This window comes from Biomphalaria glabrata, chromosome 6 (assembly GCF_947242115.1).
Source record: "Biomphalaria glabrata chromosome 6, xgBioGlab47.1, whole genome shotgun sequence".
Lineage (NCBI taxonomy): Eukaryota > Metazoa > Mollusca > Gastropoda > Planorbidae > Biomphalaria > Biomphalaria glabrata.
Genome location: NC_074716.1, coordinates 49,462,914 through 49,490,096, shown reverse-complemented (window position 1 = coordinate 49,490,096; position 27,183 = coordinate 49,462,914). Strand labels below are relative to the sequence as shown.

At 36.2% G+C, this 27,183-nt stretch overlaps 1 protein-coding gene and 1 non-coding gene across 3 annotated transcripts; one reads left to right on the top strand and one right to left on the bottom strand.

The window, feature by feature from the left end:
• Window positions 1–1,177: 1,177 nt before the first annotated feature.
• On the bottom strand, window positions 1,178–19,511 carry LOC106056582 (uncharacterized). 2 transcript variants are annotated; one of them, XM_056031375.1, is made up of 2 exons: window positions 18,798–19,511; window positions 1,178–3,948 (listed from the first exon to the last, which is right to left on the bottom strand). In XM_056031375.1, exon 2 carries the CDS (start codon window positions 3,918–3,920, stop codon window positions 2,142–2,144), a length of 1,779 nt encoding a protein of 592 aa, XP_055887350.1. In that variant the 5' UTR covers window positions 3,921–3,948; window positions 18,798–19,511; the 3' UTR covers window positions 1,178–2,141. The 2 variants fall into 2 exon arrangements, with proteins under 2 accessions (XP_055887350.1, XP_013068848.2); XM_013213394.2 differs by lacking the exon at window positions 18,798–19,511 and adding an exon at window positions 4,119–4,281.
• On the top strand, window positions 11,373–11,455 carry Trnal-uaa (transfer RNA leucine (anticodon UAA)). The gene has a single exon. It is a non-coding gene; the product is annotated as a tRNA-Leu (tRNA).
• Window positions 19,512–27,183: the final 7,672 nt, after the last annotated feature.

Here is a 27,183-nt window from a genome sequence, read left to right as displayed (position 1 = left end):
CATCACGCTGACAGAGAGATCAATAAACAAATGGATTAAAATTGTAGTTTTGTAGTCTATTTATATCTCAAAGACGAATGTGTTCATTTAAAAAACATTGCAAACGAGATTTGCCAATGTTCATGATTAGTCTCTAATGTGTGAATATGGGAGCATTGTAAACCTTGCGTGTAGATACCGTTGACCGGTTTGGTGTTAGAGGCTATGGAATTAGTTACCCCGGTACGTTTAGAGTTAAACTATCTTAAAAAGGACTGTGGTGAGATTTAGTACACATATTAGTCTTGGTTTTAGCTTTAGAATTAAACTATCTTAAACATGACTGGGGTGAGATTTAGTACACATATCAGTGTTAAAAAATAAAATTCCCCTTTCAGACCAAGTGATCTATAAGGCAGATGATGTAAAGGGAATCTGTTTTCATGGCCAACGATAAACAAGAGTGTCATCTGGCCAGCACAACGACAAACCTCCTTTACTTTCTCCAAACTAATGTCGGGCGCCCATTAGGGTGCCCTGAAGATCCCGAAAATACCAGGATTCAAACCCGGGATTCCTGCTTTGGAAGCCAAGCGCTTTACCGCTCAGCCACCGCGCCTCTACATATCAGTGATAGCTTTCGAATTATTTTTATTAACTAACGGCCTTCATCTGCATCACATTTAAAAAATATGCAGATCATGGACGGGGAGGGTCTTGGTGGGCATTAAAATGGTGGATTTTTGTGTGTACATTATATAAATTTCATAAGTTGTTTAAAATAAAAATAATTAAAGACTCAAATAAGTCAATGGTTTTCCTAGTTGATTCAGACAAGTTACAGTTAAAAGTCCAAATAATATTTACATTTAAATAAAGTTACTTCATTGGTAAAAATCACCAACCTAGAGACCCTCCAGGACTGAAGACTAAAAAGTTTTTTTTTTAAAGTAGCGAAGATACATTAAAAAATTGGACTTGACTGAACTATGACTTACAATTTACAAAAACCTAACCTACTAAACTATTCAGAAAGACAAATATATATGCACATTTCTTATTCCATATGCTGGGACAAATTTTTACAAGTGATTCTACTTCCCTAGTGCCTGTAGAGCATGTAACGGGCTCGTCTGAACCTTCTAACATACAAATGAGAAAGAACAAGTACAATCAAGAATAATTACGAACAGCAGAGTTAAAGCCTGGAATGTTTTAATAAAGTTGTCTATACAAATAAATAATACGGAGTCATGCTTATTTTTAATAGTGTCAACCACAGACATGTATATATTACATCTAGACTGGACAAGGAGATCTTTTAACACTACAAAAAATGTCGTGAAAATGTTTTTAAAAGTTGAAACAAGGCGTTGTTTTGTAAAGTAGTTATAAGAAGTAAAGTTTTTTTTTTCAACCCTAACCTATGTAACATATTAATAAATGTTTAGATTTAGATCTAGTAATTGAAAATAAAAAGTAAGAGTACTCTCCTCTGAATGAATCTCATTCACCAAAACGAACGGTCACGTGATAATATTGATGAAACAAAAAAAAACTGTCACGTGATAACCATTGTTGATTAAAATTAGATCGTAATTTGTATAGAAGAGATAGAGAATCAGGTGGCTCAATGTTGTTTGTTTACGATTGGTGAATGAAGTCCCTTATTATTTTGCATTTTTTAGATACATAATCTAGAAAGATCTAGGTAATCAATCTATTTAAATGTACATAAGATGATTAAAATCAACAGACATGAATTATTTCGATCTAGGATTTTTTAAACATTATCTCAATGGAAACTAACAGGAAATGGTTTTGTTTAATATATTTGCGTGAATATATAGTTCTGTGAATAGCCCATTCTAAAGAAAATCCGAGAAATGATTTTGCATTATTTCTAAACTTTGAAAACTAAAGATCATTACTTTTCTAAGACAGAAAAGATTGATTTTCCTAGATTTGTGGCGAATTCCTTTACAGGTTGAAAAATAGTACGTACATAAAAGTCTTTCTATAGGTCTGTGAATTGATCAATCGCGGATAAGAATTTGTTTCCGATTTCCAGTCTAGATTTTGTATGTATAGTTCTGTGGTGTCAACATTCAAATCTATACAAATAAATATCACGGAGTCATGCTTATTTTTTTTAAATAGTCTCAACATTCAAGCCAGGCCCCTTTAACTACAGGAGGCACCGATAGCGAGTCAATATCAACTAAAGAGTTTAAAGACGATCTCTGAGTCTCTGGCGGGCAAGATGGGACTGCGTCATTCTCTGGCGCCACATTCTGTAAATTCAGGCGCTGCTCTAAGCGACAGAGAGCTTTGACAAAACCTGAATTCAGCTTGACTTGTGCTCTCTTGGCGCGGACGATGTTGAGAGCGTCGTCGTACGACATTCTAAAATGCTGCATAAGATGCTGAATGACTGCGGCGGGCGCCCTCGACTGGCCAAGGTAGCTGAAAACTAGGACGCGGCGATTGTTCCTCCTGGCTCCGTTGATGAAGGCGTTGATGTCGTCAAAGTACTGTTCTATGTTCTCCCACTCTATATCATTGATACCAATGTTCAGCTTAGAGCGGAAGTGAGTTTTATTGACGCATGCGCACGGGCAGTCTGATTTCTTCAACGCCGGGATAGCGGAAGGGCTAATGTTAGACATGTCCACCAGTGACGAAATGTTGTACTTGCAAAGAAGCGGGTCATTGTACGCCGCATCGACGCTGCCCAGGAAAAGATAATCCGTCACGCCGCACATGATACTTCCCAAAGACGTCATGCTGGACGCCAATGACGCTGATGGGCTTTTCTTAAAGCAGTCTCCATCTGAAGAAGCTTTAGCCAGAGACTGTGGAGCAGCCGCCAGCCTAGCAAACGTGTCTGAGTTGCTTTTCACGAGAGCTCTTTTGCTTCTGCACACTCCTTCGTCTTCAGCAGACAGCAAAGCAGACGACAGACTGCGTGTGTTGGGTTTACTTCCTCCTGCTGCTAAAGATGAATCACATTTGGAAGAGAAGCGTTCTGTTCCAGCGAAATCGAAAGATGGTAACATGGCGATTTTGGGAGCGCGGTTTCGGATCGGGCTGATCGAAGGGGAATTTTGAGTCCGTAGATGTATCGGCGAGCACGAGCTCGGATGGCGCTTGGAAGATAAAAGGTCACTTTCACTTGTGAATGCAGAGCCCGGATTTTTTACAATTGGCCTGTATTCGCCATCGCAATGGAAGTTAGAGATGTCGTAACAGCGATTCGATATGGAAGACAAGCGCCGTTCCCTGCTTTCAAAGCTTGGATCTGGATCAAAGCTTATCACTGGATTGGCCCACTGTGACTCTGACGAGTCGTACTTAAAGCTCGGGCATGAACTGTGAAGAGTGGGCGGCTGGTCACTAGAAACTTCTGTTGGAGAGGAGCTTTGCACGCCGCCTTCCGCACCGACAATGTCAGATTTATCCGTTATTTCCTCACTACCTGAAGCTGTAGACCTTCGCTTTGGTTTTTCTTTTAAACGCGCCGAAAACAGATCTTGAATGTGTGACCTACTTTTGTTCAGTACATGCTGAAAAAAATCGGAAACAGAGTTTTGTCGTTTTATACTCTTGCTGGTAGTTTGTCCGGAACTTCCAGGCATCGCAGCCTGGTCAAAAGACTTGTTGAACCATCCTCTGGAATTCAGCCTGCCAAACTTATGTCTCTGTTTTGACTCTTGTCGTTTGGTAACTTCATTCGAGACGGCGATTTCGCTCTCTGAGTTGTCCTCCATGGCTAGAAACCCGTGTCTGAAAACCACGCACCGGGCTAGTCTGCTAAAGTTCCCGTCTTTGGCTGTAAAATCCCTTTCGGCGTTATCGTTTGGCAAGAAGCAATCATCCGTGTCAAGAACCTGGTGGCATTCGCGATGTTGAAGACTGGGAGACCTCATAAGACCAACCATGGCCGCTGGGTTTGCTCAGCTACATCACCTGAAGAAACAAAACGAAATCCATAGTCAGAAAAAACTCACGCCAATCTAAAGTAAAAGATAGACAAAATGTTTACGACTCCGTGTCATAACCAGTGCCAGAAATCTGCTTGGACGTTAGAGGAGAAATCAGCTCTACGCCTTGCTGCTCACATTATATAGCTTACTCACCTCGTCTAGAGAAGTCTTTTTCCTTTACGCATGAGTTAATTGGCAAATCAATGAGACTATTTTTAGACCCTCTGACTTATGAACAGAGCTGTGCAGTCGTCACGAAGTTACAGCCAATCTGTGTACCAGGAAACAGTTGGTTCACACTATTGCATGACGACAATGTCTCTCTCTCTCTCCCCTTCATCTCTCAATCTCTCTTTCTCCCCCTCTCTCTCCTCTCCATCTCTTTATCTTTCTTTCTCCCCCCCCTCTATCTTCTCCGTATCTTAATCTCTCTTTTTCCCCATCTCTATCCTCTCTATCTCTTAATCTCTCTTTCTGTCATTCTCCCCTACATTTCTCTCTCGTTCTCCTATTTCTTCACAATTCTATCTACCTACCTACCTACCTACCTACCAACCTACCTACCTACCTACCTATCTATCTATCTATCTATCTATCTATCTACCTATATATCTATCTATCTATCTATCTATCTATCTATCTATCTAAATATCTATCTAACTACCTACATACCTACCTACCTATCTATCTATCTATCTATCTATCTATCTATCTATCTATCTATCTATCTATCTATCTATCTATCTATCTACCTACCTACCTACCTATCTATCTATCTATCTATCTATCTATCTATCTATCTACCTACCTACATACTACCTACATACCTACCTACCTATCTATCTATCTATCTATCTATCTATGTATCTATCTATCTATCTATCTATCTATCTATCTATCTACATACCTACCTACCTACCTACCTATCTATCTATCTATCTATCTATCTATCTATATCTATCTATCTATCTATCTATCTATCTATCTATCTATCTATCTATCTATCTATCTATCTATCTACCAATCTATCTATCTATCTAGCTAGCTAGATCAGCAATGTAATAATAGTAATAATAATAACAATAATAGGAACAACACATTAATAGGCCTATAACCCTGGGGTATCATGACGTTGGCCGGTCGAATAATATAATTATATCCTCAACAACTTCGACCCTTACACGACTATTTTGTATGGACGAAAGTATGGTTGTGGTAGTGGTTGGTGATAGTTTGTACTTCATAGATTGTGATAATCGTGCTGAAAAAATTGACACCTGACTTTTTACCAGGGGCCGCTTCTGAGTTTGTGTTTTTACACAAACTCTCTTGTTACATTGTACTTTGGTCAGGAAACATGAAAAGGACCAAGATGCCTGTGTGTAGTCTCTGAATGAACTCTTTATGTTGTGTCCTATATATTTGTATGTCTCTGTTGTGTTGTTTTTGATATGAGAAAAGAGTCCTTGTAATCACTACAAATGCCCATAAGGATCAATAAAGCAGTCTTAAGTCTTAGTCTTAATTTTTTTTTTTATTTAAAAAATTCCCACTAAATAAATGCAGGTCTATTTTTAGTCCTACAACCCCCACACACTTTTTAAAACAAGTAGGCCTACATTTGAATTGAGTCAAAGTAGACCACCTAGACATCCAATAGCGTTAAAAAAAAGTATCGAGACAGAAAGGAATGGAAATATTCTGCGGGCCAAAAGTGATCGATAAGAATGTTCTAGCTGGATCCTACTTTAAACGTTGACTGTGACGCAATGCAACATTTATGACGCCATTAGAAAACTAGAATTTCACTAGAATTGCATATTGGTAAATGTCTATAGCCTATAGCATAATACTCTCAGCCCCTCCCCCCTCAATCACTCTCTTTCTCCTTCTCTCTTTCTCCCTCTCTCTTTCTTCCTCTCTCTTTCTCCTTCTCTCTTTCTCACTCTTTCTTTCTCCTTCTCTCTTTCTCACTCTCTTTCTCACTCTCTCTTTCATTCTCTCTCTTTCTCCTTCTCTCTTTCTCACTCTCTCTTTCTCACTCTCTCTTTCTTTCTCTCTCTTTCTCACTCTCTCTTTCTTTCTCTCTTTCTCACTCTCTCTTTCTTTCTCTCTCTTTCTCCTTCTCTCTTTCTCACTCTCTCTTTCTTCCTCTCTCTTTCTCCTTCTCTCTTTCTCACTCTCTCTTTCTCCCCTTCTCTTTCTCTCTCTCTTTCTCCCTCTTATCTCCCTCTCTCTTTCTCCTTCTCTCTCTCTTTCTCCTCCTCTTTCTCCCCCTCTCTCTCTCTTTCTCCTTCTCTTTTTCTTTCTCTCTCTTTCTCCTTCTCTCTTTCTCCCTCTCTCTTTCTCCCTCTCTTTCCCAATGAAAGGTTTTTAACGTTTTTATCTATTTAAAACTATTTTACAGAGACAAGAGTGTTATTACCCGTAGTGTCTTGTAGCACCAAACTGTTGGTAGACAACTAAACCGTTGTAGGTATAACATATCTTAACTAATAACACTTCTCTGTGAACAATACTAAATATGACTTAAATATAATATTTTTAAAAAATCAACTTGTGATAAATAAAATAAATGTAGTAGACTTTTAGTCATATCTTTTAAAACAAAATCCAACTCACTACAATAACACAGCCTTTCAGTCTCACGTTCTGGAGTCGTCTCCCCTAGCTAAGACCAAGTGACGACAACGCCACCTATGTTGCATCATTCACAACTAATCGCTAACCTCTTCCCACAGTCACCAAATAAACACACACACACACTCCATAACACAGTGACAACATAAAATCTCAAGGTTATCAATCAGTTATATGAGGAAAAAAAACAAAACGAGACCAATAAAAGGTTGGGGGGGGGGGGTCATTTTCCATATAAACGTAGTACATTGAAAATTACATTTTGCAGCGATTCGAATCTTGGTTAAGACAGGACTTTTGAATTTCGGGATTTTTAAGGCACACCTGATTCCTCAAAGCGTGGTCGAGAGGCCAAGTGCGCTTGAACTTGGCTTGGCTTGGCTACCTAGAAGGGGGCTCGAGGTTCGACACCCGACTCGGGCAGAGTTGTGTTTACTGAGCGCCTAAAGGCAGCACGGTAAACCAACTCCTAGATACCCCCTACCCCCCACTGGTCCACAAATGAGATTGGACCAAAGCGCTCTGAGCATGCTATAAGCATGAAAGTAGCGCCATATAAAAGCTATAAATATATATATATATAAATATATATATATATATATATATATATATATATATATATATATAAATATATATATATATATATATATATATATATATATATATATATATATATATATATATGTGGGGTATCTTGTCCTTTTCAAGGAATAAATGGGTTGTATTTGCAATGTAGAAACGGCCTGTAAATTCCGGGTTCCTGGTCATTTCATCCCCGGTCACTGGAGTATCGTCTCGATGGTCTCAGGTTCGAACTCTGCCTGCCTCCCCCTCCTCCCCCCCCCCCTCCACCTTTCCGGCTGTTCTGTGGGCTATTTTGAAATAACAACCAAATCCTGTAAAAATCAAACAACAATTTGAAACAGAAGTCACGTGACACGTTCTTGCAACAGAGACATGTCTTCAGCATGAACTCTCCGCTTTTAAGCCTTTTCTTTACATCCAGAAACGGGCTGAGAACATATCTGACAAGTCACTGACCTATATTAAAGCGTAAGCACTAGTTCAGTGGTCGGCAACCTTTTGAGTCGAAAGAGCCAAAAATTACAATTTACCAAATTTTAAAGTTTTTAAAGAGCCACACATTTTTTTCTTGCCAACAATAAATAGTACTCACACAATTATTTAATATATATATTAATTCATATATACGTGTTTTTCACTCCAAATTATATAATATATATATATATATATATGGTTTTTATTGGATAATTTTTTTTTCTTTCGATAAAAACTAAAGAAGTTACTTACAACACTAACTTGTACTTCAATAACAAACAATTGAGACAATTCATTGGGAGGTTGGCTTTGCATAGTTTTAGAAAGTTTGGATACATCAGGCTCATGACTTGTTTTTAGTTTCAAACACGACTCTAAATTTTCATTTGTTAGTTGACTTCTTACTTTACTTTAATTTATATATGAATATAACTCTTGCTCGCACGAATATGTCGATCCGAAGATAGTCAGTACTTCAAATGCCAACTTCACCTCACTCTAGAATTCTGGAAGATTATTCCATGCTTCGAATATAGGCTAAGTGCCTCAACTCGAGACATCTCTTTTAAAGTTGTCACATTTGTTGCGTAAGTGCATATCTTCTTAAAAATAAACTAATTCTTCTACCAAAACAGGATGGGTTTTACTTTCCTTGCAGTTTTAGATTCAGCTCATTTCCTTTCACTGTTATATCAACCATAAAGTAAAAATTTTGCTACCATTTGTCTTTCTCTTATTCAGGGTGATTAATACCTTTTTTCAATTAAGGAATGTACTTCTGTAATTCAAGCACAAAGCTAACCGTTAGAAATGTACATAACATACAATAAAGAAGGATGTCGAAATACTGACTGTGTCTCCATCTCGTTAAAAAGTTCCTTAAACTGAAGATGGTAGAGTGCTTTTGATAAGATGATGTTTACAATCTTGATTATCAAATTTATGACTTCAACTACTTCGGCCATAAATGTTTGGGCACAAAGCTCCTCTTGGTGTATGTGAAATGTAAGAATTGGGTGATTGGGCTCGAAGAATCGTTGTTGCTCCTTTATTTTTCCTGTCATACTTCTGGCTCCATTAGTTGCTGTTTAAACGATTTTATTTAACTCGATCTTATTGTCTTCAAGGCATTTCTGCATGGCATTTCCCCTCTAGTTTGTCATGAGAGTAGCAATCCTGGAAGTTCCTCTTTTGGACTTTGGGAAGACTTATACCAGTCAAAATGAGCAACTTGCGCCGTTCCTCTTATGCCGCAAGACTAGCAAGTGATAAGGCAGAAGAAAGTTGAATATCTTCCACCTGGAAATATGTTACATTTGAAGATATTTTAAGCTATTCTATCTTGTACTGTTTTAGCGGATAGTGGCATATCTTTGATTTTTTTTCAAGGTTTTTTTTGTTGTTTTTTTTTAATCACGAAACAGTTCTTCAGATGCACGTAGGAAGCAGTTTTTGACATACTCACCATCTGAAAATGTTTTGCCTTTTTTTTCAATTTCTATTGGTACCACAAAGCGTGCCAGATTAGCATTACTTGTAGATTGCTTCTAACTTTGAGAAGATAATTTGCTTCTAACACATTTACTTGAAACAACAAACTATACGTCACAGCCAAAGCACGTAGTGAAGATGCCGTTTCGTCTTGCGTCGAAAGCAAATTAAAACCTACATAGAAACACCCGACGACGGCCTCATTTGAGAGCTTCTGACGACTCTGACGGCGCATGTAATGGGGGGGGGGTATAAGGCTGAGAGATAGAATCGGTGCCTATTCTACGTTAAAAGAATCAGAACTATTTTGAAAAATGTTTCGATAAAATGAATAATATTTGTGTATGGAACTAAAGAGCCGCAGCTTCACATCCAAAGAGCCGCATGTGGCTCGCGAGCCGCAGGTTGCCGACCCCGGCTGACTAGTTGATGATTTCAAAATAGTCGTACCCACAATTCAATGGCTGCCTGGTCGTGCGGTTTGCGCGCTGGACTGTCGTTCGGATTTATCGATGGCCGAGGGTTCAAATCCTGCCCGCTCCCATTCCCCCGTCATCCTGTGGGAGGTTTGGACTAGGAAGTAAACTATCTTCAACTCTGAAGGAACATCCGAAACATGTAAAACATTTTACAAACAAACATTACTAGCCATTGGGACAGTTATTACAAGACAACACTCTTTGCTATCATCTCCATAAAACCATCTCTACAATAGGACATCGTGCTGAAATTCCAAGCGTCTTATTTCAATTCATCAATTCGTTACCTTATTTTTGTTTAATGCTTCTCGGGTAAGTCAACGTCAACTAACAGGATTGTTTTGAGACACTACTCCATCGTTTGGTGATCGCATTTAGAGGCACTAAAGTATTAAAAGACATTCAAAGTTGAAGGTGCATAATGTATATCCATGAATCAGACCGTTTAAGTCTGCCATGCATCTTTGTTGATATAAGTTACTGTTTCTGCGTCGTCTAACGTGGCATGATCTCCAGGGGTCAATGGAATTCCTTTCGGTTTATATTTGTTTGCATTCTTTGACTGTTTAAATAATAATTGTGGTTTGTCAATGACTTCGTTGCTGAGAAATCATGTGATCTTGCGACGAACCGACCAATCCAATTTATATAATGCAAATTAGAGAGGATAATCCCTTTCTGAGTCAATTTTAGTAACAGTGGGTCTACAGACTGCTGGAAACATAACTACCTAACATGAGGGAATAGGCCCACTTCCTAATTTTGAGTTCAGGGTACCGTTTTAGGTTCACTCGAGTAGGCCTATGTTAACAATAGTTTGACTTCTATAGGACAATAAACAAGACATAGGTTTTATGTTGTTTTTTAAGCTCTTAGTGTGTAAAGAGGATTATAACAGAAGCACAGTAAACTGCTATAAGCCGATCCATTATTTCGGATTATGTGGCTTTAATACACAGTTAAGTATGTACAGATTTTTATGAAAGATAAGGCGAGACCAATCACGTTTACGGGACTTACTGACATTTAATGTGGCACATTCAGCAGCCCCACCTGGCATTTGCCCAAATAGCCTGTCCGTCCCTGGGTTTAGGGTTTACTGGGCGTTTGAGTTATGGTTTGGAAAAAAAATCGCCCCCCTTTCCAAAGTTTTGGATCCGCTAGTGAGGCTACGTAGGCCTATAGGCCTACTACTTATAAGCTAGATCTACATGTCTAGATTTATTCAGCCAATAAGAGGGCAACGGAACATTATAACAAAACCAATACATTTTAAACATCCTTATATTGAAATTATATAGATCAATTATAATAATATACATATATCATATATCTAAAATAGTCTAAATTGATGTATTGAACTTCTCTAACCCTAGCCCTACTACACTGCAACTCTGGCGACAATCTACTGATTCTAGATTTAGACTTAGTCGACTTAGATAAAAATAAATAATATAGTCTCTAAAATGTGCCGTTTGACGCATCTGACGCATATGGAAACTTTTGTAATTTGAAATAAATAATAAAATTCAGGTTCTGAACTATTTTGAGATTATAACAATGCCGATAAAATTAGATCTAAATTCAAGTTTCATTTTCATTCTGATACAGCCAACACACAACGGAAAAAGAGAGAGAGGAAAACGCCATACAACTCGCAACAAACGAGAGCTGTACGCAAAGTGTGCCAGCTTGGTTTAGTTAGTATTGACTTGCTAGTATAGGACATTCAGACATCAGCACGATGGCCGAGTGGTTAAGGCGTTGGACTTAAGATCCAATGGAATTATTTCCGCGTGGGTTCGAACCCCACTCGTGCTAAGAATTTTTTTTTTTTTTTTTTTTAACATTTGTATTTTATAATTAAAATTACATTTCCTTTTTGTTGTATTTCATATTTTGTTGTATATATTTTAAAATAAATAAATAAAAACTAAACATGTGTAGTTTTAATTTGGACACTGGCTGTAAGAAGAATTTAAATCTATCAGAGCAGTGATGCCCAACCTAATTTGACATGCGGGCCATTTTAATTTCCAACACTCGTCTCGCGGGCCACATGACCGAAAAGTTACAAAAACTAAATGAAATTGTTCTGAAACTATTTTACCAGAACCCTTTTGATGTAGTGCTACATTCATTTGATATTTGACGATTATATTTTTTACGCGTCAGAAAATAACTTCATTTGTCTACTTAAAATGTTAGCAACAGTGTAGGTCTCTATTTGGTTAATATTCACATCGATCCTCAAATCTCTAGTTGTAGTTAATCAATCTTTTATTTATTTTATAATGCCGCTATAATTATTTCATAATGCCGATATATATGTTGTTTTAAACAGCCACACTTTCTTTATAAAACAAAGGTGTAGGCTTATTATCATGTTCGCAAACAAGTAAAGATACGCCCACTTTTCCTGGTAGATTCTACATTCAGCGTCTCTGTTCAAAAAGGTCATGGTTTCAATACATCAGAGAAAATATGAGAGTCCTAAGTAGATAAAGATACATTTTTCAACCATTTCTTTTTTGAGGGGATTTTCTCCACTTTGTGTCGACGTTTAGGCGGGCCGGATATAACCAAGTCACGGACCGGATCTGGTCCACAGGCCGTTTTTTTTGGGCATCACTGTATCAGAGTATCGGTATATGCTACAGAAAATATAGGCCTATTATAGGCTATATAAATTGTAAAAAAAAATAATAATAATATGAGCGTCTCAATTTTAAAAAGTCTAAATTTAGTCCATCACTGTTTTATTTCGCTTATAAATTCGATAGATAGATAGATAGATAGATAGATAGATAGATAGATAGATAGATAGATAGATAGATAGATAGATAGATAGATAGATAGATAGATAAATAGGAGATAGATAGATAGATAGATAGATAGATAGATAGATAGATAGATAGATAGATAGATAGATAGATAGATTGATTGATTGATTGATTGATTGATTGATTGATTGATGTGTGAGTGTGTGTGTCTTGAGGTGTACTGGGCGTTCAGGTTGGGATTTTGAAAAATTCGCTCCCCGCCCCACTCAAAAGTTCTGAATCTATTGCAATTCTGTAGTTTCCATGCAGTTCTATGTTTGTTTGTCTTAACCCAAGAAGAGACTGCAAGCGAATAGGAGGAATTGTACAGATAAAAGATTTAGTTTTTCCCAGTTTGTGTGTACATGTGTATTCCTCACTTTGTGAAGAAAAAAAGAAAGCATGTAACATGTATATAGGTATCTTTGTATACTTTGAAACTTTCATTGAAAGTAACCTGTGCTAAGTAAGCACACTTTAGTGCGGTTTATGTAGTAAGAGCACCATTTCGTAAGCACTCTCTGGTAAGTACGCTTTAGTACGCGACGTTTTGGCTCAGCCATTTTGGCGCAGCGGTTTGAGCGCCAGCCGTTTAGTCGTGAGATGGTTTGATGATACCGGAGTAATTTATAAAACACAAAATTTATATATAATAAACATTCTTTTTTATTTAACTGTTGAAGACCACTGGTGTATATAGTAATCATTCTCCCCCCTCCCCTCCACTCCAGGAGAAAAAAAAGTTTTAATATTTTTGATTATTTCATGAACGTATATTGCGAATACTTAGGCCTACTAATAATCTCTGAAGGCACCAGGGCCGCCTTAGGCATAGAAAAAATAGGCAGCCGCCTTGAGCCTCCAGTTGTTGGGGGCCTCTGTCGCAGTTATCTATGTAGTTGTACAGTGGAATTATTTCATTATCTAATAGCGCCGCTTTCATCAATAGGCGATGACGTCATTTTCAGTAATTTTATTTTGTGTACTAGCTGATCTCCCCTTGTTGCTTCGTCATATTTTGTTTATGACGTAGTAGACTTTCGTCGTAGATCGTTTGGTTCTTTCTCTCCATCTTGAGCCAAGTTGTATATATTTGGAGCTCCTGAATTATACGTGTGTCTTCGTTACTGGATAGCCTTATCGCTGACCCTGTTATATATTCTTAGATTATCTTGACCCCTGTTTATGGTGAGTTTTATTTCACATTGTAGAGTTAAGTTTTATTTGGATTCGATTGTATTCCTATTTTGTATATAGATTAGAAGATTAGAAGAATCTGTTCTTTATCTTTTTATAGGGTCTCAGTGTCAAGTATCAGACTCAGTTTTAGTCTCAGGTTTCAGTGGTGAAATCGCAAGTCACAGTTTTAGGTTACAGGACTGAAGTTTTCATCTCAGGTTTTCTGTCTGATGTTTCAAGTTTGAGGTTCGAGTCTGAGGTTCCAGATTCCAGACTGCGAGTTGCTATATTCAGATGGCTGCCTGGTTGTGCGTTTTGTGCTCTGGACTGTCGTTTGGATTTATCGATGGTCCCGGGTTCAAACCCTGCCCGCTCCCATCCCACGTCGACCTGCGGGAGGTTTGGACTAGGAAGTAAACTATCTTCAATTCTGAAGGAGCATCCGAAACATGTAAAATAAACAATTAGACCTGGTGATGCTTTGTGAAGTTGTGAGTTTTGGATGCTACTATAAACTTTTACTGATGGATCGTCGGTGAACAGTTTCTTGGCTGGAATAGAGATCTACATGTATTGCCAGTTGTTGTCTTGAAAGATTGTCACTGTGTGGACAATAGTACCGAACCTTATAAGTTAAGGTGAATTATTCTTGTTTATTTTTAAATACTTAAGTATTTACTGTAATCGTACTATAAGTATTGATTTAGCACACCATACTATATGTACTCATATTTCTTTATCATTATTGTTGATCATATAATCATTTTTCATTGTAGAAATATCATTAGATTAAATTCATATTTTAATTTAAATCATCATACACCTCGTTTATTAGTTGATGCACAAATGGGTGTGTATGGTGTGACTGTCGGACTGAACTTTGGGACCAAAATAACATAATATATAGTAAATATAATACTTACACATATGGTAGTTCAAATAAATTATTTTTAATAATTACATATATTAATACATTGGTAATATATAATAATTACATTCAACTAAGACCTGACAGCCTCGCAAAAGACTCAAAATACTTTTTATTAGATAAGAAATAGAAGAACTTGGGCCCAATGTTATTGTTGGAATACACTAGGTTTGAAATAAATTGCGTACTTTTATTTTTCGTTGATTTTAATGTTTTATTTTTCCATTTCATTTGGAGCCTCCAAATTCTCTTCGCCTAGGGCCTCCAATTATCTAAGGCCGGTCCTTGGGAGCGCATGAGGCGCCCTGACCACACTTCCCCGTGGTGGAGGCTGTCCAGGCCTGAGCAAGCTATTATAGCACAGTGCAGGACAGGCCACTGTCATGTTGGCTCATATTTCTCGCGGCTATGGCCAAATTTTGATTCACGGTGCCCCCCGCTGCGGGAAAGAAGAGGAAACCGTGCCTCATATTCTGTTTGACTGCCCCAGACTTGCTGATCTCCGTCTCGACAGGTCTGGGAAACCCAAAATTCTCGACCTGTATGGCGACATTTATGCACTACGCAAGACAGCAGGGTTTCTGTCCAGGGCTTTTGCAAGAGAGGATTTGAGCCTCTCAAGCCCTCACTCTAATGGAGTTCGATGATGATGATGAAGGCCGGCCCTGAAGGCTCGTCTGATACTCATGAGAGTCACAAGTACTCTTTAGCGTCTGAGAAACAATTCACATTTACGCAGCCATTAAAACCGAGTACTTATTACAAAACTTATATAAACTCAATCTGTCTTTCTGGAACAAATTTTGAACACGTCATTTCTCCCACTTCCCAGTCTCGGATCTAGTTGAAACTTTGCACATTTATCCATTGTTCGTAACAAAACATGGATCAATAATATTTTTTTTATCAATCTAGTTAATTAAATAGTGCACAATAATTAATTATGTTGATATAGAAAAATGGAAATAAATCGTACAGTATTGAGATAATTGAGTGAAAATTATGGATTCTTCCCCTTAGATAAGCTTTGTGTTGGTAGTTTTTTTTTTTTAAATACTTTTTTTAATTTTGCTTGTTAGAGTAGATTTTAATGGACTTAACCGACTAGCGACTTTATTTGCACAATATACATTTTATAAAGGTCTGGGAACAAATAGACGAGCTTGCGTAAACATGCACTGACACTGACGAGCTAAAAAAACTTACACTATAAATAGGCTCACGCGCTTAACCAACTACGTCACGCAGGCATGTGACCAAGTGACGACACATCGCAAACTATTGATTCAATCAATGGGATAGGAAAACAAGCAAAATTCAGAAGTAAAATAGTATTTGAAATAAAAAAAAAATGGAATCAACTGAGGGGCGACGGAGAAATAGGGCGGCAAGATCGTGACACGATGATCAATAAAACATCTAAAAAAAAAAAAAGTAATAAGACATTGCCCAATAATCAGTTGTGTCATTATTTTAGCCCTTGGGAGGGGGGAGGAGTCGGGGGGCTGATTTGACATTTCGTTATTCACTTTGCCCATCTTGCAATGGCTTGTATTTCAGTGGTTCGATTTTTTATCTTCAGAAAGGCGAGATAGGAATTTAAAAGTGCAGACGTGGGCAAAGGGAAGGTTCGTGGTTCAAGGTCAAGGTCACATATAGCGGAAGTACTCCTGTATATTTCTAGACTTTCGCTTGTACATTGTCATGTATGCTATGTGTGTATGTTTGGTTGAAGTTCTTTGGGACTGACTGGAAAGGGAACACGATAAATACTAAAAAATTATAAATATATTTTTAAAGTATTTTTTATAGCATTATTTTCATAAATATCAAAAATTTTACATAGAAATCGTTCCGAAAAGAAATAATTCTTATTTCTATTTCTTTTTGTCTACAAAACAATGATTACTATAATTTACTATTACCAGTATTAGAATGCCGACATAGTTTTGTTTCAAAGGACCGTTAGCTGGTGCAGATAGTAAACAAAAAGCCGGATGGCCGGGAATGTGGATAGGTCAACAAGGCCGTGAAGTTTACAAAACTCTAAATATTACTGATAGTGAAGAGGGAGATCCGCAATTGCTATTAAAGACAAAACACAAGAGTGTCTAGATTTAGAGCGTATAAGAGAAAGCAGGAAGAAGGAGAAAGTTTTGATAGCTTTGTGAAAGACCTAAAGCTTCTCATTATGGACTGTGAGTATGACAATCCAGATGATATACTTATTGATTTGATTATTAGTGGAGTCATACACAAAAAGGTACAGGTAAGACTACTTGATCAGGGACAGAACTCGACCCTTAGGTCATAGGTTATAGACATTGGACAACAATACGAGATGTCGAAAAGCCAAGGGAAAATATTTAGGGGGCAAAAAAGGTCTAGCAATCAAGAGACAAGTCACTCAATGTACTCAAGCTGATGTCTAAAGACAACTCAGATAAATTATGTAATAAATACGGCAAGAACCATGAAAAGGAAAAGTATCCAGCAATAGGAACCACATGCACTTTCTGCAAATAGAGGAACCACTGGTGTCAAATGTGAAGAAAAAGACACAATGTTAATCTGGTAGAAGATGACAGCCACAGTGATGAAAATATTATACCTGTTAGTACTGCAAGTAGCCAGTATAAAAAGTTTAAAATTGAGAACATCAATGTCTTGAAGACAAGTGGACTGTAAAACTATTCGTGCATGGCAAGACATTAATTTTCCGTATCGATACTGGTGCAAGATGTAAACATTCTTGTCAAGTCAGAGTTTGAAAAGCTCAAACACAAAGTAAAACTTGCTTATCCAGCAAAGTCACTCAAGTCTTACAGTAATCACGTCATTAAGACTTTTGGAGCAGTAACAATAATACCCAAGAAGTGAAAGCAAGATTTGAGGTATAGTAGACATTAGCCAAGAGAACATTTTGAGTGGTGACACAGCAGAATGTTTAGGACTACTACAACGGATAGACAGCATAGAATCCAAGGCAGAAGACGAGTTACAAAGAGAATTTTCTTAAACGCTGAAAACAACTGGAACACTGCCAGGAGAATACAAGACTCAGAGGACAATGCTTATGACGTATATGTGACGATCACACTTGCCGGGGATTATATTATCAAACTTGATAATTCAATGAAATGAAGAAAGAACTCTCTGTATTTACTTCCAAACTACTTTAATAATACTTCTTCAACTTTCACATAAAATTAACTCTTCAATTCAATAACAACTTGACTTGATACTTCATAAATAAAACTTGGAGATACATGAAACTTCAGTTAGTATAACTTCAACTAATAATATTACTTCAACTAATAAAACTTTAATTAATGGACCCGCTAATATCACTTATAACTCTATCAAACCATTACTAATCGAGAACTAAGCGAGGACCATCGCTCTACAAGAACTACTACTATGCGAGGACCATCGCTATACAAGAACTACTACTATGCGAGGACCCCGTCTAACTGACTTTCCCCTAATTTATACTTTCTTTGATCGTACGTTCCAGAATCATGAAACCTTCTCAGATAATTATTTTAGTAACTTTGACCTTCTAGAAGCTGATGTGTGCTATTTTTTTCCCCTTAACCTCTTTCTTTGATTGGATACCTAAAATTAACTTGTTTACGCTGGACACTTGCACTGGTTTGACCTCGCTTCTAGAAACTGGTCGAAATAGGTCACAGACTCGACTCGTGACATTATCCAAACACCTTGTCACTTCGCAGCATAGCGACGAAAAATTTACATTTTCTTTTAAACATTTGGTGGTAGTTGTTTTTTTTTTTTTTTTTTTTTCATATTTCATTTAAAACTGAAAAAGGTTCGCTCCCAGAAGATCTTAAGTAGTCGGTACACTTATTTTTTTAGCACGCTTCGGAATATGCTGACTGTCACGTGTTTAACTGAAGCATTGTGCTGTTCACACAATCAATTAGACTTTTGTCTCTTAAAGACAAGTAGCTGAAGAAACTATCTTCACACTCAATGCAATTAAATCTATATTCTCTACATTTTCAGATAAATCCGCCTCAAAAGTAAAAAAAAAAAAATAGAAATTAAAAAAAAAAAAACTTGTTATAAAATTTAAAAAATACTTTAAAAAAAAAGGCTTATGTAATGGAAAAAAACGAACTGAATGAATTATAAATAAAAGAAAAAAAATCGACTACAATTTCTAAACAAAATAAAACATATGATTTGATGAAATTCGATATACAGTTACCTCAGTTTGATGTTGTGCCTTGGAGAATCACAGGGTAAATCACATTGACTAACAAATTAATGTTGTTTGATTGAATACCTAGTTCTAAATTCTTTGCAACTTAGCATACATCACTTTCATTTGTCAGCAGACGAACAAGAGAATAACGCACCTAACTCTTTTGAACTTGGAAATCAGTATTGATTGTCATACTCTTCAAAACGATGTCTTATGATAAATAACTCAGATCCAGACTTGCATACTAAAATTATTTGCTTCGCATCATCAGATTCTCCCGCCTTTTGAAAAGCCTACACGTCTGATGTATCTGCCACGCGCATGCAAATAAGCAAATAAGCTGTCCTGTTGATATCTTTGTCCTCACCGGCTTGACTCGGACTGCTCTGTGAATTATTCAAGGGGGAAAAACAAGTCTCCTTTTACCGCCGTCATCGATTTGACCTCCCCTGTTGCCCAGGCAACGGATGAAAGCAAGAGGCCAAGAGCCCTGGATGAGTTGTTCGTTGTTGATACTGAAAAACAAACGTAAACAGCGAAATAGTGAGATTTATCTATCTATCTATCTATCTATCTATCTATCTATCTATCTATCCATCCATCCATCCATCCATCCATCCATCCATCCATCTATCTATCTATCTATCTATCTATCTATCTATCTATCTATCCATCCATCCATCCATCCATCTATCTATCTATCTATCTATCTATCTATCTATCTATCTATCTATCTATCTATCTATAGGTATACTATTTATCTATACTATCTATCTGTATGTCTGTCTATCCATCTATCTATCTATCTATCTATCTATCTATCTATCTATCTATCTATCTATCTATCTATCTATCTATCTATCTATCTATCTATCTATCGGTCTGTCTGTCTGTCTGTCTATCTGTCTATCTCTATCTATCCATCTATCTATATATCTGTCTGTCTGTCTCTATATCAATCAATCAATCAATCTATGTATCTATGTATCTATCTATCTATCTATCTATCTATGTATCTATTTATCTATTTATCTATCTATCTATTTATCTATCTATCTATCTATCTATCTATCTATCTATCTATTTATCTATCTATCTATCTATCTATCTATCTATCTATCTATCTATCTGTCTGTCTGTCTGTCTGTCTGTCTGTCTATCTGTCTTTCTCTATCTATCTATATATCTGTCTGTCTGTCTCTATATCAATCAATCAATCAATCTATGTATCTATCTATGTATCTATCTATCTATCTATCTATCTATTTATCTATTTATCTATCTATCTATCTATCTATCTGTCTATCTATTTATCTATCTATTTATCTATTTATCTATCTATCTATTTATCTATTTATCTATCTATCTATCTATCTATCTATCTATTTATCTATTTATCTATTTATCTATCTATCTATCTATCTATCTATCTATCTATCTATCTATTTATCTATCTATCTATCTATCTATCTATTTATCTATTTATCTATCTATCTATCTATCTATTTATATATCTATCTATCTATCTATTTATCTATTTATCTATCTATCTATCTATCTATCTATCTATTTATCTATTTATCTATCTATCTATCTATCTATCTATTTATCTATTTATCTATCTATCTATCTATCTATCTATCTATCTATTTATCTATCTATCTATCTATCTATCTATCTATTTATCTATCTATCTATCTATCTATCGATCTATCTATTTATCTATTTATCTATCTATCTATCTATCTATCTATTTATTTATCTATCTATCTATCTATTTATCTATCTATCTATCTATCTATCTATCTATCTATCTATCTATCTATTTATCTATCTATCTATCTATCTATCTATCTATCTATCTATCTATCTATTTATCTATCTATCTATCTATCTATCTATCTATCTATCTATTTATCTATCTATCTATCTATCTATCTATCTATTTATCTATCTATCTATCTATCTATCTATCGATCTATCGATCTATCTATCTATCTATTTATCTATCTATCTATCTATCTATTTCTCTATTTATCTATCTATCTATCTATTTATCTATCTATCTATCTATCTATTTATCTATCTATCTATCTATCTATCTATCTATCTATCTATTTATCTATCTATCTATCTATCTATCTATCTATCTATCTATCTATCTATCTATCTATCTATCTATCTATCTATCTATCTATCTATCTATCTATCTATCTATTTATCTATCTATCTATCTATCTATCTATCTATCTATCTATCGATCTATCTATCTATCTATTTATCTATCTATCTATCTATCTATCTATCTATCTATCTATCGATCTATCTATCTATCTATCTATCTATCTATCTATTTATCTATCTATCTATCTATCTATCTATCTATTTATCTATCTATCTATCTATCTATCTATCTATTTATCTATCTATCTATCTATCTATTTATCTATCTATCTATCTATCAATCTATCTATCTATCTATCTATCTATCTATCTATCTATTCTATCTATCTATCTATCTATCGATCTATCTATCTATCTATCTATCTATCAATCTATCTATCTATCTATCTATCTATCTATCTATCGATCTATCTATCTATCTATCTATCTATCGATCTATCTATCTATCTATTTATCTATCTATCTATCTATCTATTTATCTATCTATCTATCTATCTATTTATCTATCTATCTATCTATCTATCTATCTATCTATCAATCTATCTATCTATCTATCTATCTATCTATCTATCTATCGATCTATCTATCTATCTATCGATCTATCTATCTATCTATCTATCTATCTATTTATCTATCTATCTATCTATCTATCTATCTATTTATTTATCTATCTATCTATCTATCTATCTATCTATCTATCTATCTATCTATCTATCTATCTATCTATCTATCTATTTATCTATCTATCTATCTATCTATCTATCGATCTATCTATCTATCTATCTATCTATGTATCTATCGATCTATCTATCTATCTATCTATCTATCTATCTATCTATTTATCTATCTATTTATCTATCTATCTATCTATCTATCTATCTATCTATCTATCGATCTATCTATCTATCTATCTATCTATCTATCTATTTATCTATCTATCTATCTATCTATCTATCTATCGATCTATCTATCTATTTATCTATCTATTTATCTATCTATCTATCTATCTATCTATCTATCTATCGATCTATCTATCTATCTATCTATTTATCTATCTATCTATCTATCTATCGATCTATCTATCTATCTATCTATCTATCTATCTATCTATTTATCTATCTATTTATCTATCTATCTATCTATCTATCTATCTATCTATCTATCTATCGATCTATCTATCTATCTATCTATCTATCTATCTATCTATCTATCTATCTATCGATCTATCTATCTATCTATCTATCTATGTATCTATCGATCTATCTATCTATTTTTCCAACTGCTTTAATGTCTCGACAATTAATTTTTTTTTTCATAAACATTTAAAGTCAAAGTCTGACAATCATTATCTCTACTGCTAAATATAGAACAGTGGGAGTGCAATTAGTTCCGGATAATACATGTTTTTCTTTTTTGTGTTTTTTTGTTGTTGTTGTTTTTCTTTTTTTTTTTTTAAATTAGTGTTTGGTACATTTTAAAGTGCATACAAAATGTTTTAAAATATTCGGTCCTAAAATTGAACAATTTTGTCATTTAAAGCTATCGTAGTTGTTTATTATTTTTAGAAAGATGATGCCAACTTGGAATGTTGTGTTTAAAAACTTTTTTTTTTTGGGGCACATTTGATAACGTTTAAGATGTCTGTTCATAAATGAAGCCCTTTCTTAAATTTAAACAAATTGTCAATTAGTCTATGGTGGACACTGAAACCAGATCTGCAAAGGTTACAAAAGAAAGACTAGCTGTCCTTAGTATTGTTATAACTCTGCCATGCGCACCGCCATCCAGGCTAGTGCTAGAAGGTGCGCACTTCTAGAAACCAAACTGAGAAGGATGTCAACATAACATTGGGAAGGAGAGGAACGATTGTCGCCCAAGTCTAGAGCCGAAGTGAAAAGACTGTGCTAGAGATAGATGTTGTTATAATGAATTTGTGATGTCCTGTGAATAAACATCCCTGCCTCCTTGAGTTGCCTCCCTTAAGTATGCATATAGCGATTGAAACTATCAGTAACCACTAGAAGCAATAATAGTAGTTGTTATACGCTAAGAAGCTTCTTGTGGATGCCATGGAATGATAATAAGCGTAGGAAATAATGAAAAAAAAAAACTATACCATTCAAGAATGTAGAAGTTATTTCCCTTTTTTTGAAATCAAACAAAAGAATTAATTAACAATAATTAATTGAATAATGGACCTCATTCACCAATCGTAAACAAACAACATTTAGCCACGTGATTCTATATTTCTTCTATACAAATTATGTAATGGATAAAGGCTGTCACGTGATACGTATTTTTCCTTGTTTTATCTATATTATAACGAAGCTAAATGTGTTTATTTACGATTGGAGAATGAGGTCCATTAGTTTTTTTTTTTTTTTTTGTTTAATTGATTCGTGTTTTCTTTGATACACCAAATAATGGTTTAAAGTTTCAGCTTGATCCGAGAATGGGTGTGGAAGAAATAAAGTGTACAATTATTTAAGGGGACAAAACCGGACATAACTATATATGTGAATACTGAATGATTAATTTCCATTGTTGGTATCAAACAAAAAAAATTATTAACCAATAATTAATTGACCAACTAGTTTATGATTCATGTATTATCTGCGCCAAATGAATAATTGTTCAAAGTTTGATCCGAGAATGGGTGTGAGAGAAATACCGTGTTTAAACATTTTATCAGATAGACTTTTACTATCTCCGTGCGAAGTATGTCCTGAAAGCTGATATCTGTTGTCGTGTAAACAATGTTCTAGTGTCAAGGCGTGAAAGTTGACTTATGTTGCCGTGGGAACTATTTCCTGAATGAAAGCTGATATCTGTTGCCGTGTGAAGTATGTCCTGAAAGCTGATATCTGTTGATGTGTGAAGTATGTCCTGAAAGCTGATATATGTTGTCGTGTAAACTATGTCCTGAAAGCTGATATCTGTTGATGTGTGAAGTATGTCCTGAAAGCTGATATATGTTGTCGTGTAAACTATGTCATGAAAGCTGATATCTGTTGATGTGTGAAGTATGTCCTGAAAGCTGATATCTGTTGTCGTGTGAAGTATGTCCTGAAAGCTGATATCTGTTGTCGTGTAAACTATGTCCTGAAAGCTGATATCTGTTGCTGTGTGAACTATATCCTAAAGGTATGAAAGCTGATATTTGTTGTTGTGTCAACTATGTCCTGAAAGCTGATATCTGTTGTCGTGTGAAGTATGTCCTGAAAGCTGATATCTGTTGTTGTGTGAACTATGTCCTGAAAGCTGATATCTGTTGCTGTGTGAACTATATCCTAAAGGTATGAAAGCTGATATCTGTTGCTGTGTGAACTATATCCTAAAGAATGAAAGCTGATATCTGTTGCCGTAAAAAAACGTTGTCCGTAATGGTAGCATTTATTACAAGTATAGAGACTATAATGTCCATACAAAATGGTTGGTCTAATATTTCATGCCAAAAAATCAGAAATGAAACAGGAGAGCCGTAAAAAAAAAAATCAGGAATCGAAAGCTTTCTTTAAAATCCCTTCTGAAAGTTAATTCTGGCCAAAAATGATATTTTATCTCAATATGAGTGACATCTCCACATCAATCAGTGTACCAAGAGCTGACATCTCCACATCAATCAGTGTACCAAGAGTTGACATCTCCACATCAATCAGTGTACCAAGAGTTGACATCTCCACATCAATCAGTGTACCAAGAGCTGACATCTCCACATCAATCAGTGTACCAAGAGCTGACATCTCCACATCAATCAGTGTACCAAGAGCTGACATCTCCACATCAATCAGTGTACCAAGAGTTGACATCTCCACATCAATCAGTGTACCAAGAGCTGACATCTCCACATCAAAAGATTCATCCAAGCTGACATTTCCACAACAATGTATGCACTCAACCTCCACACTAACGGATGCATCCAGTGCTAACCTCTCCAAACCAATGGATGCATCCAGTGCTAACCTCTCCAAACCAATGGATGCATCCAGTGCTAACCTCTCCAAACCAAATGATGCATCCAGTGCTAACCTCTCCAAACCAATGGATGCATCCAGTGCTAACCTCTCCAAACCAATGGATGCATCCAGTGCTAACCTCTCCAAACCAATGGATGCATCCAGTGCTAACCTCTCCAAACCAATGGATGCATCCAGTGCTAACATTTAGCATCTCCACACCAATGGATGCACACAATCTCCACACTAACGGGTGCATCCAGTGCTAACCTCTCCACACTAACGGATGCATCCAGTGCTAACCTCTCCACACTAACGGGTGCATCCAGTGCTAACCTCTCCACACTAACGGATGCATCCAGTGCTAACCTCTCCAAACCAATGGATGCATCCAGTGCTAACATTTAGCATCTCCACACCAATGGATGCACACAATCTCCACACTAACGGGTGCATCCAGTGCTAACATTTAGCATCTCCACACCAATGAATGCACACAATCTCCACACTAACGGGTGCATCCAGTGCTAACCTCTCCACACTAACGGATGCATCCAGTGCTAACCTCTCCAAACCAATGGATGCATCCAGTGCTAACATTTAGCATCTCCACACCAATGAATGCACACAATCTCCACACTAACGGGTGCATCCAGTGCTAACCTCTCCACACTAACGGATGCATCCAGTGCTAACCTCTCCAAACCAATGGATGCATCCAGTGCTAACATTTAGCATCTCCACACCAATGGATGCACACAATCTCCACACTAACGGGTGCACCCAGTGCTAACCTCTCCACACTAACGGGTGCATCCAGTGCTAACCTCTCCACACTAACGGATGCATCCAGTGCTAACCTCTCGAAACCAATGGATGCATCCAGTGCTAACATTTAGCATCTCCACACCAATGGATGCACACAATCTCCACACTAACGGGTGCATCCATGCTGACATTTCCGAAACTAAGGATGTACCAATTCTGACATCTCCGCACCATTGGTGCACCCAGTACAACGCTAGGCGCGACTCAGAATTCTGAGGCCAACAATCGGACCACTCGCTCTATTGATCTGCAGAATGAACAGGAACCTAGGGATGAATCGATGTTCAGATCTAGGTCAAGCCGAGCAGTCAAAACCACAAAAGATGAAAGACTTTGTATATAACTGCATGACTAGATTGACAGGTGAAACGCGTAGGACGTAATTATCTTCTTTTGTGAGTAAATGTCTGCAATATGTAAGAAGACTCCTTGACAGACGAAGACACTGTATTTTGTTTTGTTAATGTATTCCTTATTTTTATTATTCCTTTTATTGACTTGAAAGCTCTTCATGGGTGGGTGGACACTGAACGGGTACTGGTATTTCGAAAACTGCTTTAATGATTTTCCTAGAAATTGGACTGTTTATGTATATCTTTGGCCTTTGGGGAAAAAAGAACTGCCTGGTTTTGCCGTTAAAATTTTTCAAAATATAATCATCTTAAAATTAAATATGGCTTACGTCTTTTTATTTTGCACACTGCTTCAGCGGGAAGTCCCGCACTCGACTCAAATGTTTCTTTGTATTCAGTAAAGAGATGAAAGAATAAGTAGCAGCAGATGAACTTTTTGCGCACCGTCTTTTATACAATCATTTGCTGGACTGTATGCAAAATCCGCGGGATACACATTTGAGAACTTAACAAAATCCGCTGCCTAGGACAGACGCAGACGGCGAAAATAAAATCTTTATCGACCACCGGCGGGCAATGGTTATGCTTGCCTTGGGTTTGGCAAAATATGTAGGTCACAGCTGGGGCTGCGCAGCCACTGGAAATACTGCATTTCTCATTCATCTTCGGACTCGAAGACAAGCCTTATAATTAATAGAATTTGATTGTGCGGTAATGAATCGTTACAAGAAACTTCAAGAATTAGATATCATAGTCCACCATCAGCTTCATTAAGATGGAACGGATTTAAAAATTTAAAAAAGGTTTGTTATGTTTAATAACATTCATGTTGTCCATGAGTTTGTTTAAAAGGCCTGTCGTTACGTACTTATATCAATAATAACATGGAGTTTTAAACACTAAATAATATACAGTATTATAATTAATAGTGAAGACTCTATACAACTTTTGTGATGCTGTCGTCAGAGTCGGCCATAGATAATTAAAGGCCCTTAGCGAAGTGAATTTTTTGGCCCCAAATGAAATGGAGAAATAAACAAGGTTACAAAGACAGTTTGTGTAGAAACA